Below are 20,042 nucleotides of genomic sequence, written 5' to 3'. Positions count from 1 at the left end.
TGAATATTCATGCAGGATGGGATAAGGCAAGATGAAGAACCTCATGTTAATTCAGGTCAGGTATTGCTGCCATTCTAAAGAAATTCTTGCCATTTTCAGAGCTTTTTGGATTTGGGGCTTAAAGATAAAGGATTGTAGGTCTATAAAAAAAAAGGTAAGGATCTTTAACATTAAAAAAAAAATTGCTAAGTTTGTCTCCCCAGCTGGGACAGTTTAGTGTATATATTTGCTCCATTACTGAATCCAGATCATACTCATTTTGTCTCCTTGCTCTCTCTCAAATCAGTCCACTCTTCTCTACCCCACTGTCACCTCCACCGTCTAAGGGCCTAAATACATTTTGCTGAGCTTACTACTCTTCGTCTTCCAATTTTCACGCTGTAGCCAGAATGATCCTTCTACAGAAACAGAACTCATTACGTCACTCCCATATTTAAAACCACACTTCAGTGACTTTCCACTGTCTTTAAAATGAAATCCAAATTCCTTACCATGGCTTGGCTGACGAAGCCCTGCATAATCTCGTTCTGTCTTACTTTTTTCTTTGAACTACTGTACCCCAGGCAAACTGGAGGCTTTTCTGTTCCCTTTCATCTCTGCACTTCACCTGTCATTGCCTGAATCGTTCCCTTCATCCCCCCAACACACATTTGTCCACTTAATGCCTAGTCGCCTTTCAGATCTTCTATATGTTCTTGTATCTCCCCATACTTCCAGTTCATGATGTGCATCTTGTTTTGTTGTAAAAACTTGTCGAATGTATGCTTCCCATTAGTCTGCAAGTTGCTTGAGGATGGGAACTGGGTCTCTTATTTACATCTCCCCGCAGTAGCTGGTGCATGATGAGTTTTAGCATAGGAGAGAATTACTTCATCTTCACTAATCACAGATTCATTTCGAAAGGTAACAACAATGGTTGCTTGCCTCTGCAGATTTTACTTAATTTTTAATTAACAGTTGTAAAGATGTTTAATGTTTTTATTGAAGTATAGTTGACATACAATATTATGGGAGTTTTAGGTGTACAACATAGCGGTTTGACATTGATAAACATCACATATTGATCACCAGGATAAGTCAACCATCTGTTGCCACACAAAATTATTACACAATTATTGACTATATTCCGTGTGCTGTGTATTACATCCCCATGGCTTATTTTATAACTGGAAGTTTGTACCTCTTAATTCTCTTCACCTATTTTGTCCAACCTCCCACACTTCTCCCCTCTGGAGACCACCAGTTTTTTGTTCTGCATCTGTGAGTCTGTTTCTGTTTGGTTCTGTTTGTTGTTCTTTTTTTTTCTTTTTTTAAATTTTTTAGATTCCACATATAAGTGAAATAATGTTATTTGTCTTTCTTTGTCTGACTTATTTCACTTAGCATAATACCCTCTAGATACATTCACATTGTTGCAAATGACAGAATTTTCTTCGTTTTATGGCTGAGTAATATTCCATTGTGTATATATATATACACCACATCTTCTTTATCCATTCATCTGTTGATGGGCAGTTAGATTGTTTCCATACATTGGCTATTGTAAATAATGCTGCAGTGAACATAGAGGTGCATATTTCTTTTCCAGTTAGTGTTTTTGTATTCTTTGGGTAGAGAGCCAGAAGTGGGGTAGCTACTGGATCATATGGTAATTCTATTCCTAGTATTTTGAGGAATCTTCATACTGTCTTCCATAGTGGCTGCACCAATTTAAATTCCCAACAACAGTGTATAAGGGTTCGCTTATCCCACACGTGATTGTTTTCTTAATTTTTCTTAGTTTGTTATTAGTTTATGGAAATACAATAGATTTATGTATACTGATTTTTGTATCCTGCAACTTTACTGAATCCACTTATCGCTTTTAATAGTTTTTTGGTGGCATCTTTAAGGTTTTTTTCATATATACTATCATGTCATCTGCAAACAGTGACAGTTTTACTTTTTTTTCTAATCTGGATAACTTGTATTTCTTTTTCTTATCTGATTGTTGTGACTAGGACTTCTCACACTGTGTTGAGTAAAAGTCGTGATAGTAGGGATCCTTGTCTTGTTCCTCATCTTAGAGGAAAAGCTTTCAGCATTTCACCATTGAGTGTGATGTTAACTGTGGGTTTATTGTATATGGCCTTTATTATGTTGAGGTACATTCCCTCTATACTCACTTTGTTGAGAGCTTTTAATCATAACTGGATGTTGAATTTTGCCAAGTGCTGTTTCTTTATCTATTGAGATGACTGTATGATTTTCTCCTTTATTTTGTAAATGCGGTGCATCACATCGATTGATTTGCAGATATTGAACCATCCTTGAATTCCTGGAATAAATCCCACTTGATCATGGCATACGGTCTTTTTAATGTACTGTTGAATTAGGTTTGCTAATGTTTTGTTGAGGTTTTTTGCTTCTATCTTCATCAGGGATACTGGCCAGTAATTGTCTTTTTTTTTTTCTTTTTTTGGTGTACAGTCTTTGTCTATAGTTTTAGTATAAGGATAATGAGTTTGGAAGCATTCCTTGCTCTTTAACTTTTGGGAATAATTTGAAAAGGATAAGTATTAACTCTTCTTTAAATGTTTTATAGAATTCATCTCTGAAGACATCTGGTCCTGGACTTTGTTGTGAAGGGATTTTTTGTTTTGTTTTCTGGAGTATACTTGCTTTACACTGCTGTGTCAGTTTCTGCTGTACAGCAAAGTGAATCAGCCATATGTATACACGTATCCCCTCATTTGTGGATTTCCTTCCCATTGAGGGCACCGCAGAGCATGAAGTAGAGTTCCCTGTGCCATATAGTAGGTTCTCATTAGTTATCTATTTTATATTTGGTATTGATAGTATATATATGTCAATCCAAATCTCCCAATTCATCCCAGCTCCCCCTTCCCCCTTGGTATCCTGTTGTGAGCTTTTGGATTATTGAGTCAATTTCAATACTAGTAATCAGTTTGTTCAGATTTTCTATTTCTTCCTGATTGCCTTAGAAGAATGTATGTTTCTAGGAGTTTATCTATTTCTTTGAGGTTGTTCAGTTTGTTGGTATATAATTATTTCTCCTGACCTCTTACGATTCTTTGTATTTCTGTGGTGTTGGTTGTAACCTCTCTTTCATTTCTGATTTTATTTATTTGGGCCCTTTCTTTTTTTTGCTTGATGAGTATGGCTAAATATTAATCAATTTTGTTTATATTTTCAAAGAACAAGCTCTTAGTTTCATTGATCTTGTCTGTTTTCTTTTTAGTCTCTATTTCATTTATTTCTGCTCTAATACTTATTATTTCCTTCCTTCTGCTGACTTTGGGCTTTCTTTGTTCCTCTTCTTCTAATTCATTTAGATGGTAAGTTAGGTTGTTTGAGATTTTTCTTGTTTCTTGAGGTAGGCCTGTATCACTAAATTTCCCTCTTAGAACTACATTCACTGCGTCCTATAGATTCTGGAAAATTGTATTTTATTTTTATTTGTTTCGAGATAGTTTCTGATTTCCTTTTTGATTTCTTCACTGACGAATTGGTTTTTTGGTAACACGTTGTTTAGTCTCCACGTATTTGTGTTTTATCCAGGTTTCTTTTTGTAATTTGATTTCTTGTTTCATACCTCTGTGGGTGGTTGAAAGTGCTTGATTTCACTCGTCTTAAATTTATTGAGACTTGTGTTATGGTATAATGTGATCTGTCCTGGAGAATGTTCCATGTGCTCTTGAAATGTATGTGTTTTTTCTGCTTTTATAGGAAACTGTTTATTTTATACTGGAGTGCAGTTGATTAACAGTGTTGTGTTAGTTTCAGGTATATAGCAAAGTGATTCAGTTATACATATACATGTTTCTACTCCTTTTCAAATTCTTTTCCCATTTAGCTTATTACAGAGTATGGAGCAGAGTTCCCTGCTGCTATACAGTAGGTCCTTGTTGGTTATCTATTTTAAATATAGAGGTGTGTACATGTCAAGCCTAAACTCCCAATCTATCCCTTCCCCCACCCCTCCCCCCAGTATCTATAAGTTTGTTCTCTAAGTCTGTGATTCTGTTTGTGTTTTGTAAATAAGTTCATTTGTATCTGTTTTCTTAGATTCCATATATAAGTGATATTATATGATATTTGTCTTTCTCTTTCTGACTTACTTCACTTAATATGATAATCTTCAGGTCCATCCATGTTGCTGCAAATGGCATTATTTCATTCTTCTTAATGGCTGAGTAATATTCCATTGTCTATATGTGCCACATCTTCTTTATCCATTCATCTGTTGATGGACATTTAGGTTTGCTTCCATGTCTTGGCTACTGTAAACAGTGCTGCAATGAACACTGGGTGCCGTATCCTTTTGAACCATGCTTTTCTTTGGATATATGCCCAGGAGTGGGAGAGCCGGAACATATGGCAGCTCTCTTTTTCCGTTTGTAAGGAACCTCAATATGGTTTTCCATAGTGGCTCTACCAATTTACATTCCCACCAACAGTGTAGGAGGGTTCCCTTTTCTCCACCGCCTCTACAGCATTTATTGTTTGCAGATATTTTGATGGCCATTCTGACTGGTGTGAGGTGATATCTCATAATTTTGATTTGCATTTCTCTAGTAATTAGTGATGTTGAGTATCTTTTCATGTGCCTCTTGGCCTTCTGTATGTCTTCTTTGGAGAAATGTCTATTTAGGTCTTCTGCCCATCCTTTGATTGGGTTGTTTTTTTGATACTGAGTCATATGAGCTGTTTGTAAATTTTGGAGACTAATCCCTTGTTGGTTGAATCATTTGCAAACATTTTCTCCCATTCTGTGTGTTCTCTTTTCATTTTGTTTATGGTTTCCTTTGCTGTGCAAACACTTTTGAGTTTAATTAGGTCCCATTTGTTTATTTTTGTTTTTATTTCCATTACTCTGGGAGACGGATCAAAAAAGATATTGCTGTGATCTGTGTCAAAGAGTGTTCTGCCTATGTTTTCCTCTTAAGAGTTTTATAGTATCTGGTCTTACGTTTAGGTCTTTAATCCATCTTGAGTTTACTTTTTTGTGTGTGCTTTTTTTTTTGGTGGACTGTATCTATCAAGGTCATCTGATCTAATGTGTCACTTAAGGCCAATGTTTCATTATTGATTTTTTGTCTGGATGGTCTGTCCATTGATGAAGGTGGGGTGTTCACGTCCTCCTATTATACCTGTCAAGTTCTACCTTTATATCTGTTAATATTTACTTTATGTGTTTAGGTGCTCCTCTGTTGGGTGCATAGATATTTACGAGCATTATACCTTGTTGGATTGATCCCTTTATTATTAGATAATGTCCTTCTTTGTCTCTGTTTACAGTTTTTGTTTTAGAGTCTATTCTAAGTATTGCTACGTCTGCTGTTGATTCCCTAGTGTATTTTTCATTTAAGTTACTGGATATATGTATTTTTAATCAGAGTATAGTTGAGTTACAATGTTGTGTCAGTTTCAGGTGTACAGCAAAGTGAATCAGTTACACATACACATACATCCACTCTTTTTTAGATTCTTTTCCCATACAGGCCATTACAGAGTATTGAGTAGAAGTTATTGTATTCTTTAGTTCTGATGTTTTTTTGAAGTTCTCACTGAGTTCATTCATTCTTCTCCTTTGTTCAGTGAGTGTCTTTATGACTATTACTTTAAACTCTTTAGCTGGTAAATCGGTTACCTCCATTTCATTTAGTTCTTTTTCTGTGTTTTTTCCTGTTTATTTCCATTTGGAAGGTGTTTGTCTCCTCATTTTGGCTAACTACATATATGAGGTATGTCAGCTATGTCTCCCGGTCTCGAAAGAGTGGCCTTATGTACAAGGTGCCCTGTGGGGCCCAGTGGCACAGTCACCCTTGGTCACCAGAGCCAGCTGCTCCAGAGGTATCACTGGTGTGGGCTGTATGCACCCTCCTTTTATGGTTGAGTCTTGATTGCTACAGACACACTGGTTGGTGGGCAGGGCTGACCCCCAGGCTGGCTGGTTGCATGGGTTGGCCAGGACTGTTATGGGGCACGTTGATGTGTAGAACTCGTCTCTGGCACAGCTGGCTGTGGGGCCTGATCATGACTCTTGTGGGACTGCCGGTGTGCGGAGCTCTCCGAATGCTTTGGAGGGACCCCAGTGCCGGCCAAGCTGCTGGGTGGGGTAGGGGGCAAGAACCATTTTGCAGGGGCACTGGTAACGGCTGAGGTGGCCCAGCAGGTGGGGCAGGAGCTCCTTAGGAGGGACTGATCACAGCTGGGTAGGGTCTTAAGGGAACACCGGGGTGAGGCACACAGTGTTAGCTAGGTAGACGGAGAGTTACGGAAATGGTGCACATCAGTGATGGGCAAGCTAGGTAAAAGGAGAGTTAAAAAAAAAAAAAAAAGGGGTCCTGCCAGCACTTCTGTCCCTGGAGGAAGTTCCACCGGATCCCTGCCCCTCTGGCATGTGTCCTAAATTTAGTCGATGAATTTCCTTCTTGTGTCACACAGGCACTTTGCAAGCTGGTGCCTCCGTACTGGGACTGGGAGCAAGTGAGTTTGTGTGTGAATCCTTCAAGGGTGGAGTCTCCGTTTTCTCCATTCCTCCAGCTCTCCTAGACGTAAGCTCCACTAGTTTTCAAGGCCAGATGTTCTAAGCGCTCATCTTCCTGGTGCAGGACCCCCGGGCTGGGGCAGCTGATGTGGGGCTCGGACCCTTTGCTCCTCGGCAGGGAGCTTCATGGTTGTGTTATCCCTCCTGCGTGTGGGTCCCCGCACCAGGGGTGTGGGTTCTGACTAGACCACATCTCTGACCTTCGTACCTGTTTGGATGTGGCCTTTTCTTTATAGCCTTAGTTGTAGAAATATGTTCTCCTAGTCTCTAGGTCACGCTCAGAAATCGTTGTTCTATAGGTATTTGTAGTTTTGGTGTGTCCATGGGAGGAGGTGAGCTCAGGGTCTTCCTATTCTGCCATTTTATCCAGAACCAACATCGCCTTTATGTATTTTAAACTTCTACAGGAGCTCATGAATCATAACAAACTGTATTTATACTGTCTAGTTTAGAATATTTGGATATAAAAATCTTAGATATCTAAATAATGTTTTATAAAACTCGAAGCACTTTTATCGATGCCTGGAAAGTACAGATAGGGTAATAGTTCCTATTAGCATCTGTCTCTTAGTAAAGGAAATACTAATACCTTATCATACACTGGCTTGTTTTAAATTTTGTATATGAGAAAAATCCCTTTTGGCCTCTACCCTATGGGTACCCTATGGGTTTGGTCAATATATTTTCCATATACTTGTGTATTTAAAGACAGGTCTGTGGAAAATGTGGTAGATTTCAGTATGAATGTGTTTTACACAAATGGCTATCACTGGATATTTCTTAATCCAATGTGCATTATTCCTGTTAGTATTAGGTTGTGGAGCTCTTTGTGTACTAGTACCTATCGACCTGTTTTTTTAATCGCTCCACGGCATCCATTATATTGGACAGGTTATAATTTATTTAGCTGTTCTTCTACTGAAAGACATTTTGGTTGTGTCTGTGGCAAAGGAAACACGCTCACAGGGTCCATGATTTCCCTAGTGTAGAGGATCAGTAAGTGATGGAGACCAATTATCTGGTGTCGGAGCAGAGTCTGTACAGTAGAATTTCTGTGATGACGCAAATGTTCTTTCTATATATCTCCCTCTCTATATGGCATGATGTATATGTGTCCAGTATGATTGGTTGCCGCTAAGCACAGGCGGCCCTTGAGCATTTGAGATGTGACTAGTGTAAATTTACATGGGAACTTGTGACTAGAAGCGTCTATATTGGGTAGTGCAGGAGAAGCTTTATGTAAATCTGTAACTTCAGTGCAACATTTGGTGGCCAGAGCACACCAAAACCCTGAAAGATGGGATTGTAATTGTGTCTTCATATTTGTGTTCCCTGCACTAGCACTGCTTGGCCAATAGTCGGTGCTCAGTCAATGTTTATTGGCTCAGAGTCACAGAGGAGGTGTAGGAAGTTGTAGTTTAGGCTCTAGTTAGGGGGTATGTCTGTTTTCCTATCTCCCTGATCATCTGTTCCTTAGCTGAACATGTTTTGATTAGGGCTTTTTAGCTTTACCTGCTTAATCTTTATCCCATAATAATTATGCAGTATCATGCTGCTAATTGGCTGCGGGAAGACCTAGTCTCTGCTGCTATGTTCCTTTTATCTTATTTGTCACTAAGAATAGAGAGGATCTAAAATATAAAATTTACTTGAATTTACATTTAAATTAAAACCAAGGCGAGAAGACATGGGGGGGGCACTTATTAATGTTGGTATAGACACTGGACTATCTTTATGCATTTTTGTTAATCCACACCACAGATACTCATCTGGTGTTTTTTTGTTGCTTTTCCATAAAATCATAGCTTTTACTAGTTAAAAATAGCTTTTTCTTTCTCCTATCAGGCTTTTTTCTTATAATTAACTTATGAAGTCCCCCTGAATTATTGAAATGTGTCTGTAATACACATTTGGGATTTGGGAGAAGGGATGGGGAATTATTTGATTAAAGCTATGAGTACTTGGATCCTAAAACAGAAACTATTTAGCTGTTAAGCATTCTTGCTTTTGACTCGTCTGCTGGCATAGACAAGGCTGTTTTGTGGTAGGAACCGTATTCTATACATTTATCAAGAGATAATGCTGAATCGTTTTAGGATAAGATGAAATAAATATGTAGTACAGTGAGACAATGTATTTTGTCCAAGTGAATGCTTTCTAAACATCGGTTTTAAAAAAACTTAATAAGGTGAAAGCCTAGGACTGGAAGACAGTTAGTTACTTTTTAAAGCTATAGTTTTTTTCCTTTTGATGATGCCCAAATATCTTTTCTGAGATGTCGGATTTCGCTTATTTAAGGACAAGAGTTACTGTGTGTATTGCAGACATCTTTCATGGCTTTATGGATTGTGTGGTGAGATGCAGGGTCTGTCTTTAAGTTGTGAGTTCACACGGTTTTCTTACCAGTTATGTTCTCTGTGCCACCTGGCAGACGAAGCAGTTTTCTGAGTTCTTCTCAGTGTTGGTCAGGTAAAGGACAATGAAGAATCCTTTACAAAAAGTACTTTGGAAGTTGGAAGGACATGCCTCTTGCGTATGTTTGTTCATTTATCAAGTTTTAATTTAGCACATTTGTGCCTGGCATGTCCTAGATGCTGGAGGGTAGCGTAATAATCAGACTCAGGTCCTGCTTTCAAGGAGCCCAGAGTTTACTCGGAAAGATTGGTAATTAAACTCTAGTAAAGCAGACGAGGGGTCAGCGGTGGTGCCCATGAGAAGCCATCGGTCTGATTTGACCAGGTAGGAAGGAGCTAGGGAGGGCAGGCGTGTAGAGCACCTGAGAATGAAGGGGACAACCTTGGGAAGCGGAATCAGCTCGCCTGGCTCAGAAATGGTAGAAGACAAAGCTGGAGATGTAAACAGAGCCTGTGATATTAAAGGCCTTAGAGCAAATCAAATTTTAGGGCTTACTGCCTGCCTTCTGGGAATTTGTATTCAAGGAGAATGGATGAAGTGCTAGGAACAAAGTGCATATAAAATACCCTGAGGTTTCTGAGCAGGAAAAATGTGATCTCTGAATCTGACAGGTCACACAGACTGTCAGCACAGTGAGCCCAAGATTAGCCAGGATTTGTGTGTGTGAAAGAGAGATACAAAGGTTAGACTTGTGGAAGCGCCCCCGGTGGAGGGAGGACGGAAGCCATGGAATAGAGGTGGCGTGATGATATTTACTGTGAATTAGTATCACTTTCACCAGCCAGAGCTTTGATGAGGTCTGATGATCTAGCATAGCCTCTCATGTCGGGCCGAGTACATCTAAATCATCACCATAGATAAATAGATAACCACAGATCAATGTTTCTCAGCCGGGGCGTGATTTTCTCCCTGCAGCCCGGGGGACATTTGAGCATGTCTGGTGACACTTCTGGTGGTTATGCTGGGGGAGAGGGTGCTACCCCCAATAAAGAATGATCTGGTCCCAAACGTAGGTCAAGAGACCCTGCCTTAGCAGTTTCTGCCGAATGTGCGTGTGCTTGTGCGAGGGGGCCTTTAGCTGGGAAGACAAACCTAGATCACAGAAGAGGAGTCTGTACACCCTCAGCCCCAGCCTCCCGCCGTATCTGTGCAGATAACACTACTGTGTCATTTGTGAAGTGTGGGAACAAGGAAAAGGTTCCTTAAAAAAATTGTAGTCCTCTCACTACTGCTTTTATGCATGTGACCTGGGTCAGGTTGGAATGGCTTCTTTTCTTTGAATACCCAGAAATATAAATGGGCAGGGCTTTCTACCTATCTTAATAGTTAATAAATGGCTTAATTTTTAAAGAACACAGTGAGTGTCTTGAAATAACAGAGGTGAGAGAAAAATAGCTAAAGATACGATACGTTAAAACCTCAGAACCTATGCTTGTGACTGTTTCCATTTTCTAGATGATACATATTCCCCGAAGATGTGCTCTTAATCTCTCTGTCCGTAGTTTCAGGGTAAAAATACACTCTTCTTTAGAAAAGCCTTAACTCTGTGTAAATACAACCACACTAAGTCCACAAAGGAGATGCCAGCTGTTGAGAAGTGAGCCTGTTGGTCTTATTCGAAGGTGGGCTTATCTAAATAGCTATATAAATACATATTGTGTTTTATTTAATAGAGTGGTATTTATTTGGGACGAGGGCTAGAAACAAAAACCCTCCATCTATTTCATACAACAGAGAGTAAAGAAAATGCACCAGGAGCACAGTAGCTACTTAGTCACCTTACATTTTCACCTAAAAAACATTATAGAAAGTACTAGTTGCCTGTCTTTTTTTAAGTTCGTTTCTGCATAAAGCTAGAAATTCGTTAGAGCTTGGCAGCTTGGAGATAGACAGATAGGGATATTTTGTATTTTCCTAAGGCAGGGGGCTTTTTAAAGAATTTCATTTTAAAAATAGAAGTGACAAGACACTTTTCTCTTGTAAAGTATAAGTATATTATGGTATTTGGCACCAGGAAAAAAAAAACCATGTATGCCTCCTACAAATTTATTTTCCTGTGGAGGCAAAACTCAGTTAAGTGGGCAGATGTTCTCAAGAGTTATTTTAATAGAACCCTACTTCTGAGTTTTTTGTCTCAGCTCATAGCCCTACTCCGTATGCACTCAGAGCTGAAACATCCGGGCTGTTTAATCACCTTAGTCATTGTCGGGTCAAACCCTCTGTTGGTTTTCGGTTTAGCTGCGAGTTCCTTAATCCTTAACTCATAAAGGAATTTGAAACTTGTATTTTGGCTACTGGGATGGCTCTTATCATGTCTCCTTTTCTGAAAGAACATTTGCGATTAAGTCTTTCGCAAGGAAACTTTATCTGGATAAAGTGTCTACTTCTAGGGCTCCTCACTCAATGTATTCTATCAAATATGAACATGATGTCTTTTTTACAACTAGAAATGTTTGAAATTCCAGGGCAGCCTGCTGTTTTAAGGAGTCTATTGTGAATCTGTCTCCATCGCTCTGTATTTCCCAACGAAGTGAAAGGACAGTGGTAAAGAGTTTCCAAAGGGCTTGACTGCGTAAGCTTCCTTCTTGTATTTATTTAAATACATGATTACACTTAAATCCTTAAACAAAATACTAGGCAATGCTGTAGTTGAGACTGTGATGAAAGCCTGAATCCATCATTTTCCCCACCTCAAGCTCCTTTTCTAGATTCGGCATCAGGATTATTTCAGATTCCCCTGAGTCCAGTGAGAAGGTACTAGCGTTTCTCCGCTGTGAAGCTGAGATAATATCGGATTCAATCTATTTCCTCTGCAGGGAGTTTTATTCCCAGATTTCTCCCCTCACTCACACCTCAGTTGGTCTTCCCTGTCAGGCACCTTTTTGTTCTAAATTCTTGCATCGTCCCTGCCAGACTCACCCTTCTAGGGACATAGGTTTTCCTGGCTTGTTGCACTACCGTGCTGAGAAACTTTCCATGGCTTCCCACTGCTTAGAGAATCAAGTCCTGAATTGTCCTTGACAGTCCCTAAAGTTTGCTTCCCAGACCACCTTTCTCAGCTGCACGCCCACTGTTTCCCTGCTGACCCCTCACTTGAGCCACATGGGTCTCCTGGCTTCCAGGTGGCCGTTCACTGACCCCCCTGCCTTCACCTGGACAGATCACTAGCCATCTGTCGAAGCTTCTTTTTGACTCATCCAGGTAGCTCTGATACCTGTCAAGAGTACATAGGTTTCCACTGCTGAGTGGAAGAAAGTTTGTCTAAGGAACAGTTTTAAAGCCTTTTTAAAAAGTACCTCAGATTCACTTTTAACTCTGTGCAAATATAACTAAGCTCTGGCAACGTTTAGATAACTTTTCCAGTCCTGCAGATGGCATTTTCAGTTGAGGGCTGGGAACCACCTCTTGTTTATCTTTATATCTACTTGGGACCAAACTAAGGTACTCAGAAAATAATCCATGACTGGTCGGCCCTTTGAAGATGGTCAGTTTTGTGCAGCACTTATTAATCTAAACGATTACTGCAAATTGTGGTAACAGTAGAAAGACTGATGGATGGAGTCTCGATTCAGGTATTACTCACTTTGTGGAAAGCTCTCGTTTTTGGATCTGGAACCGTCTGCCTCCCCTTCTTGCTTCTGAAGGTTCTTGGGACCATCACAAGGGAACAGTACGTAAAAGTACTTTGAAAATGACACAGCTCCATACGATTTTAAGGTGAAACCGTTGTGATGTCGGGGGCTGAAAAGAATGTAACTTGGTCAGACATGGCGCCAGTGTGTCCGTCCACTCAAGCGCAGTGTCAGTCTCTGACAGACATAAATAAATAACCCATTTAGCTGCGTGCCTTTCTCAGTGTTGGCACCTCCTGATTTAAACAGCACTTGGTTATTCTAGATCACAAATCTGCCTGACTCATGTACTGTTGGTTTGGATGGGACGCGTTGGATACATAGCTCAGTATTTGGCCAAATCTGGAACGGTGGCTGCATGTGGAGAAAATACAGTATCTGGTTACTTCAGCCAATAATGGAACAATCCTATGCCCTCATCCTGCCACATCGCATTTGCCTGACAGGAGAAGAGTTTTGAATGCACTGGCTTCCTCTGTTACCTACTTTTGTCATTGCCTCTAGCAGAGATCTCTGCTGGGAGGGAGTGGGTACGTAGTAAGTGTTGGCAGCAGTGTTAGACTGCCTCTGTTCAAATGCTGCTTGGCTACTTGGAAAAAGGGTGACTCTGGGCAACTCATTTAATACCACCAGATCTCAGTTTCCTCCTCTCTGTAAAATGCAGAAAAAAGAAATAGCCACTTTGAACCTCAGAGCTGTAGTGAATTTGAAATTAGCAAATGCAGGCAGGACATCTGGCGATGTGTCCTGCACTCGAGAAAAAGTAGCTCTCAGGATTTACAGTCATACCTCATTTCATTGTACTTCAGATACTGCGTTTTTACAGATGGATGGTTTGAGGCAGTGGCCTATCAGTGCCACGTTTCCAACCGCCTTTGCTTAACTGTGTGTATTTGTGTCCCATTTTGATAGTTCTTGCAGTATTTCATGCCCTCCACTGGCAAAAAGAATATGACTCGCTAAATGCTCAGGTGATGGTTAGAAATTTTGAGCAATAAAATATTAATTACAGTAGGTACACCAAATTTTTTTTTTTATTTAGATATAAGGATATTGCACCTTTAATAGACTACAGTGTAGTGTAAACCTAACTTTTCTAGGCGCTGGGAAGTCATAAAATTGGTGTCACTTACTTTAGGGTGGTGGTCTGGAGTTCTCCAAGGTGGGGCTGTGGATGCCTGCTTTTTCTTGAACTTTAGTTTGAGACTTCTGAGGCAGTGGTAAAATCCATTGGGGTAGAATTGTTTTGTTTTTTTTAGTCAAGGTGTTACTGTTTCGACCCAAAAAAAAGAAAAAAGAGAAAAAACAAGGCTAACCTACCTCCACCCCCAATCCACACATACTATCCCAGCTTCGGAGCTTTGTCCTATACCAGCCTGCGGGGGGGGGTTCACCTTTAAAAATCAGTCACAATCTTTTTCGTCCTTTGGGAATAACCATCAAGGTGATGGTTTTTTTTTTTTTTTGCGGTAAACGGGCCTCTCACTGTTGTGGCCTCTCCCGTTGCGGAGCATAGGCTCCGGAAGCGCAGGCTCAGCGGCCATGGCTCACGGGCCCAGCCGCTCCGCGGCATGTGGGATCTTCCCGGACCGTGGCACGAACCCGTGTCCCCTGCATCGGCAGGCGGACTCCCAACCGCTGCGCCACCAGGGAAGCCCAAGGTGATGGTTTTTTCTTAACTTCTCTTCATCTGCCTGCAAACCCAGAGATCTGGGGTACTAGTTTCTGATTCAGGGGCTTAATTGGCAGACTGCTGTGGGGATAGTGAGATGAAGAGGAAAGGGAATTCACAGGTAAGCTCACTGACTAGTCAAGAATGTAGGCATGTGAGGGGGTGGCCCGCCCCTCCCATCTTAACTTGCGTCTAGTAGTTGACTCAAGTGGTTACTCACCTTGCTGGAATGGCGTGGAGAGATGAGGCAGCCTGTGTGCTGAAAATGTTGACTGTTCTTAGTCTTTGCTGTTGAAAACAAAGAGTATGAAACACAACCGCGGTATCCGCGTCCACCACTATAACCTGTAACCAGAGACGGAGACCACGATAATGGTGAACATTTTCTGACCACACGGTGACTGGTCCACAGTCAGCCAAGACTTTCACACGGATTGGCTTTATGCTCTTGCCACCTTCTGGCAAGGCTCTGTTTTTATTCCCATCGTACAGGTGAAGAAACTGAAGCTGAGGGTAAAAAAGCTAGTCCAAGATCCTTCCATAAAGGTAGCACAGCCGAATTCAAACCCGGGCGGGCGTACTGCACAGTGCGAGATCTCACTAACTACATCATCCTCGGTTAGCCAACTGCATAAAAAGAAACTATTTGTTTCTGTACAGTATACGGCTGATTGGATTCTTTACTCACAAGATTTCACCATAAGCAATCTTGGAAGCCAGTGTACTCACCAATGTTGAGCTTTATGTTACCTGTATTTGGAGGAAGAAACCATGTCCCAAATATTATTTGGCTTTGTCTTCCAGCTTCCGTTGTGATTCAGAAATGGTGGTGTCACATGAATCCTTGTTTGGAAGGAGAGGATTGCAAAGTGCTGCCAGATCACTCAGGTTGGTCCTGTAGCAGCGGCAATAAAGTCAAAACTACAAAGGCAAGTATAGACAAAACCCAACTGTAATTTACAACCTCAGTATCTCATTACCTGTGGGGTCTCCCCCGCTTCGTTTCGTCCTGCCGTCAAGAGGACAGCGTTCTTTCTTGTTGATAAACCTGCTTGGGCAGGGCCCCTCTGTGACTCTGGCCCTTTGAAAAGTCCATTTCTCAGCATCACCCTTAGTTTCAGATTTTACAGAGCAGTGATTTGGTGGGGAAACGCATTCTTTTAGGCAGGGTACTGAATTCAGTTCAGCTCCTTCACGGGCCGATTTCAAGTAGAGGTTTCAGAGTTGACAGTCCCGTGTATCACAACAGTATGGCAGGAATCCACCTGCAGATGATTTATTGAAACAGAAAGACCTGCTGCCTAAGAGGAGACGTAATGGTTGAAGACTCTAATTCAAGCCTTGCGAGTCAATAGTTTCCTCCCCAAATCATCCTCTTTCTGGCTCTGAAAGACTCCATTTTCCACCTGGTTCTTGAGCCAGAAATTTAACTTCTTCCTCATGTCTCCCTGTCCATTCTATTATTTTGTCTTTGGGATTGTGACTCCCAAATCCCTCCACGCTTCTGCGTCCCACAGTTATAATCCCCGTGAGGTCCGCCATTGTGTCTCATCTGGATGACTGAGGTTGCGGCCTCACATCCGCTCTTGATTGATTCCCTCCCAGTCTGTTCTCCACAGGATGACCCTAGCCGTTTTTGCGAATTGCAGATCTGCTAAGCTAGTCCACCTCCCCATTTTTCAGTGGCTTCTCTGGGTTCCTTAGCTAGCCTGTGCTTGTCTGGCCCTAGGTAAATAACCTGGCAAACTACCTCCCTCCCTCCCTTCATTCTTTCTGCTCCAACCGTCTCGGCCTTCTGTCTAGTCCTTCTTCCTGTGGTGCCTTTACAGTTGCAAAGGAATGTGCCTTCCGCCTTTCTTTTCTAGTTCACCATTACTTCTTCAGGGAATCCTTCACTGGTAGGATTCACGCTCCCTGTATCTCTGAGCACGGTACTAGAGTTACATTTTACAGGGAGCGCTATACTTATTGGCTTCATACTGACAGCTTTCTGTCTAGGAGGAGAGCTGTGAAGTCAGGGCCCCTCGCTGTTTTGCTTACCCATAATCGTCCCAGAGCCAGCTGCATGTCTCCACGACTATTGCTTGAATGGAAATATTCATAAAACCGGTCATTCTAGGATTATAATGAGCTAGGCACACTGGAATGGGACGACTGTTTAGTTCTGGTTGCTGTGTCAGCTGTGGCCCCTGAGGAGGTATAACATCTCTTGAAGCGTTTCTCATCTTGCTTACAGTTTCCCCTTTATGAGTATTTGGAATTACTCGAGCTCTCAATCATTTTCAACCCCTGAGGTCATGAGAAGGTGAGTTCTCCTTCTATGTGTGTGTACGTGGGGTATTATAATACACGAGATTTTATAAAATAAATATTTAAGTATGTCATGAATAAAAGGTTACATCTACAACAGACTATTATAGAACAAGGTTTTATAATACATTTTAAATGTAGATTTTAGCTGATATTTGTCCTACCCCAAATTACCAATAGTATATAGTCAGTGATTTGATTAGTTCCTCATTATCTAGGTAGAATAATTTCAAAATCAAGACCGTTGTAACATTAATTGCAATGATCAACTAACGTGTCCTTGTTAGTGATAGCATAACTATCAGGTTAAATGACCTGATCTATGCTTTTATGTCCAGGGCAGCAGAAGCTCGGGGAGGTTGCTGGAGGGGGAAGGAAGTTAGCACTGCCACCCTTTTTATCAGCTCTCCTTCTAACCAACTCCCCATACACTTCCAACCTGTGTAAACCCAAGTGTGCTTGTTAAGCAAATCCTGCCTTAAGATGATTCCACCATCCTTTCCCAATGTGCCCCTTTCAGCCCTTCTTCCCTCACCCCCTCCTAAATCAAAATCTTGGAGTGGCCAAGGAGCCAGGGTCTTAAATCCATCCACGATAAAAAAAAAAAAAAAAAAAAATGTCCTTCAACGTGTTTCTTGTCAACTAGGAAATTACATTTTGCGAGATTATTCTTGTATTGACTCTTACATATAAATATAAAAGAAGAACACAAGTGCCAGCCAGCTGTGTTCCAGAAATGAATGTGTCTAAGGGGTCCCCTGCTGCAGCGGCTCCCTCTCTATTGATGTGCCGAGAGCGAGGGCAGCTGCAGGAAGCAAACCTTGAGGGCCATTTTGGCTCTATGTGCTGGGGGTTAGAAGTTTGCTCAAGCTGCCTCCTCAACGGTAGTGACGTTTCATTTAGCACTTGGGAAAGCTGTAGAAGCATAATACAGTTCCCCCAGCCCTCATGATACGTAGCTACTTTTTTTTTTAAGCGATACAGCACTGGAGAATAATCTCTAAGTCATAAAACTTTGTTTCCTTTATTCATCCAAGTCAGTGTGACTTGAACTATATAAAACATTTTATGTCTTTTATGGAGCTTCTGCACATAGAGTAACTTCATTTGTGGAGCTGTGACGGGCTTCAGTGAAGCGCTTGGTACTCACAGAAGCTGCACCTTAAAATCGACACTGGACCTTACACCCCAGGTGAGACAGCAGTCCTATAAAGGTAGAACAATTACCTCCCTCGAGGGGGGTATTAACTATAGAACAAAATAGTTGCCATTGTCCTTAACAGTTGATGCACAGCAGCATCAGAACACAGAAAGGCTAAAAAATAAGATTATCTGCGGTAAGCCGTCTAGGTCCGAATTTTCTTTTCCACTTCCACTTAGGTGGAAATGTGACAGAGGTAGCAGTCAACTTGAGATATTAATAGCCTTAGATGAAGATAGGAATGCGAGAGGAGACAATTCCCTAACCAGGAAGGTTGGCATTGAGTTTATTCCGCTGGTGTAGTTTTCAGGATCCCCAGAGAGGAGGCAGCTACTGCTTTGTGGGAAAATATAACTGACTCTCTGTCATCCTGCCTCAATTTTCCCTAATTCAGTTCTGAGTTTTATTACCTCCACCCTGCTAAATGTGCTACATCATTTCTCCCTATTTAAGGATTAAGGCTCCTGACACTGTGTGCAATGTCCTCTTAGCACCAAAGGCAATGACTTGCCCGGGGGGCTTTTTGTTGTTTGCAAATGTAAGCAATTCACATTGAATCTTGACAAGTTTTAGATGTTTAAACGTTCCTGATTTTAAAACGTCTACTAAGAGTGAAGAGGCATGTGTTTAGAGCAGTAATTCTCAATGAGGGGCAAGTCTGCCCTCAAGGGGACATCTGGCAACATCTCAGGACACTTGTAGTTGTCACACGTCGGGGAGGGGGCTTGCCATGGGCACCTTGTGGGGGTGGGGGCCAGGCACGCCGCGCCACATCCTAAAATGCACAGCGCGGTGCCCACAACAAAGGCTTATACAGCCCCACGTGGCCGTGGTGCTGAGGTTGAGAAACTGCTTTCTAGGACAGGGTCGTTTTCTTTAGTAGCTGTGTGTAAGCATCCTACCTGATTCTTACTTCCTTTTGTTCTTCAAAGTTTCTATTACGTGTCCAGTTGTTTTGTTTCCAATATTTCGTACTGGAAAACCTAGAGGTAGGAGGTAAGAAATTAAACAACAGGCTTTCTCTTCAAAACCTCCCTCACCCTCAACATCTAAGATGACCAATGTCCTTCGAGTATCTTCCTCACGGGACTCAAATCGATACCTTTTTCCTCTGTCTCTTGGACTACTGTGACGGGTCATCCTCTCTACCACAATGTTAAATTACCTAATGGTATCAGTGGCTACAGGAAAATCATCATGGCAACTTGTTCAAAACAAACTATTTTGAGCCTCATTATAGGATGTTTATGGACGGGGCTTAAAAAACCCCATACTTTGAAGACATTGTTCTCAGGGTGATTCTGACGAGCATGCAGGATGCCGGGATCCCTGGTTTTCCGAGCGCCCCACCTGCTCTCTGTTCTTGCCTTTAACTGGCCTATACTCTGCTTTCTGTGCCACCAGGGTAAAGTCCCTGCCCAGGTTCCTCCTAGTGAGAGACCACCGATGGATCCCCCTTGGTAACTGGCAGAAACTATAAAGTATAAGCATCTTGGGATGGGTTTTCACGGCCGCTCACCAAATAGGCCATGTACTTCCATACCCCATGGCCTTCCTCTTCATCTCCTCCCACTTCTAAAATTTTACTTGTCTTTCAAGGTCTAGCCGAGAGGACTCCTTTATCCTGAACTCTTATCTTCTCTGATCCCTAGAGCCAGAGCCTGAACCCCTCAGGGCACCCAGTCACATGAGACTGGAGCTAACAGCCACACGATGGCAACTGTTTATCCACCAAAATAACAACAACCTTCCACATACAATCAGCACAACAAGTATTTTAAAAGAAACTGAATCGGAGAGCAGCAGCCGCTTATCATCCGACCTTCAGGGCGGAGAGGCTCCAAAACAAACTGGGCGTGGAGAATGAGCTTCCTCTCGAATAAGATGCCTTTGAGAATTACATCCTAGATGAAGATTGATAGTTGGCTGGCTGTAAACGTGGCTGGGTTTTCAATAGATGCATGAAAGAAAGATCCAGAAAGAGCTAACATGACAAGAGCCACCATTTCCTGAGCCCTAACCTCATGGGCTTTTCATTCCCTTTGCACTACAACTGAAGGGGGCCGGTGTTACTGTTCTCCACTTAGCAGATGAAGAACCTTAGGCGGAGAGAGAGCCCCTCCCAGCTCAGAAAATGACCAGCTCCGTCATCTGGTTGCTCAGGCCAAAGACCTTGGAGTTGTCCTTGCTGCTTCTTTCTCTACACCCTTTATTTGTCACAAACCCTGCCGCCTTCCTCTTTTATCACTTCAGCCAAAG

The 20,042-nt window shown here is 41.7% G+C and overlaps 1 protein-coding gene and 1 long non-coding RNA gene across 3 annotated transcripts in view; one reads left to right on the top strand and one right to left on the bottom strand.

The window, feature by feature from the left end:
• TAFA4 (TAFA chemokine like family member 4) overlaps positions 1–15,298 on the top strand; it is a 126,719-nt gene extending 111,421 nt beyond the window's left edge. Inside the window, exon 4 of the mRNA XM_067755146.1 lies at positions 15,077–15,298. Coding sequence (XP_067611247.1) covers positions 15,077–15,228 — 152 coding nt within the window. The 3' untranslated portion in view covers positions 15,229–15,298. The remainder of the gene's footprint in view (positions 1–15,076) is intronic.
• The window catches only part of LOC137232636 (uncharacterized), a 114,121-nt gene that overhangs the window by 33,091 nt on the left and 60,988 nt on the right, over positions 1–20,042 (bottom strand). For both annotated transcript variants that reach the window (XR_010947119.1, XR_010947118.1), the window contains exons 2-6: positions 18,686–18,766; positions 15,023–15,193; positions 14,493–14,617; positions 13,734–13,870; positions 12,552–12,709 (exon numbers count right to left, since the gene is read on the bottom strand). This is a non-coding gene — a long non-coding RNA (uncharacterized lncRNA). The remainder of the gene's footprint in view (positions 1–12,551; positions 12,710–13,733; positions 13,871–14,492; positions 14,618–15,022; positions 15,194–18,685; positions 18,767–20,042) is intronic.

Source organism: Pseudorca crassidens, chromosome 10 (genome assembly GCF_039906515.1).
Source record: "Pseudorca crassidens isolate mPseCra1 chromosome 10, mPseCra1.hap1, whole genome shotgun sequence".
Classification (NCBI taxonomy): Eukaryota; Metazoa; Chordata; class Mammalia; order Artiodactyla; family Delphinidae; genus Pseudorca; species Pseudorca crassidens.
The sequence above is the reverse complement of the archived record's forward strand: the minus strand, read 5'-3'. Positions and strand labels throughout refer to the sequence as shown.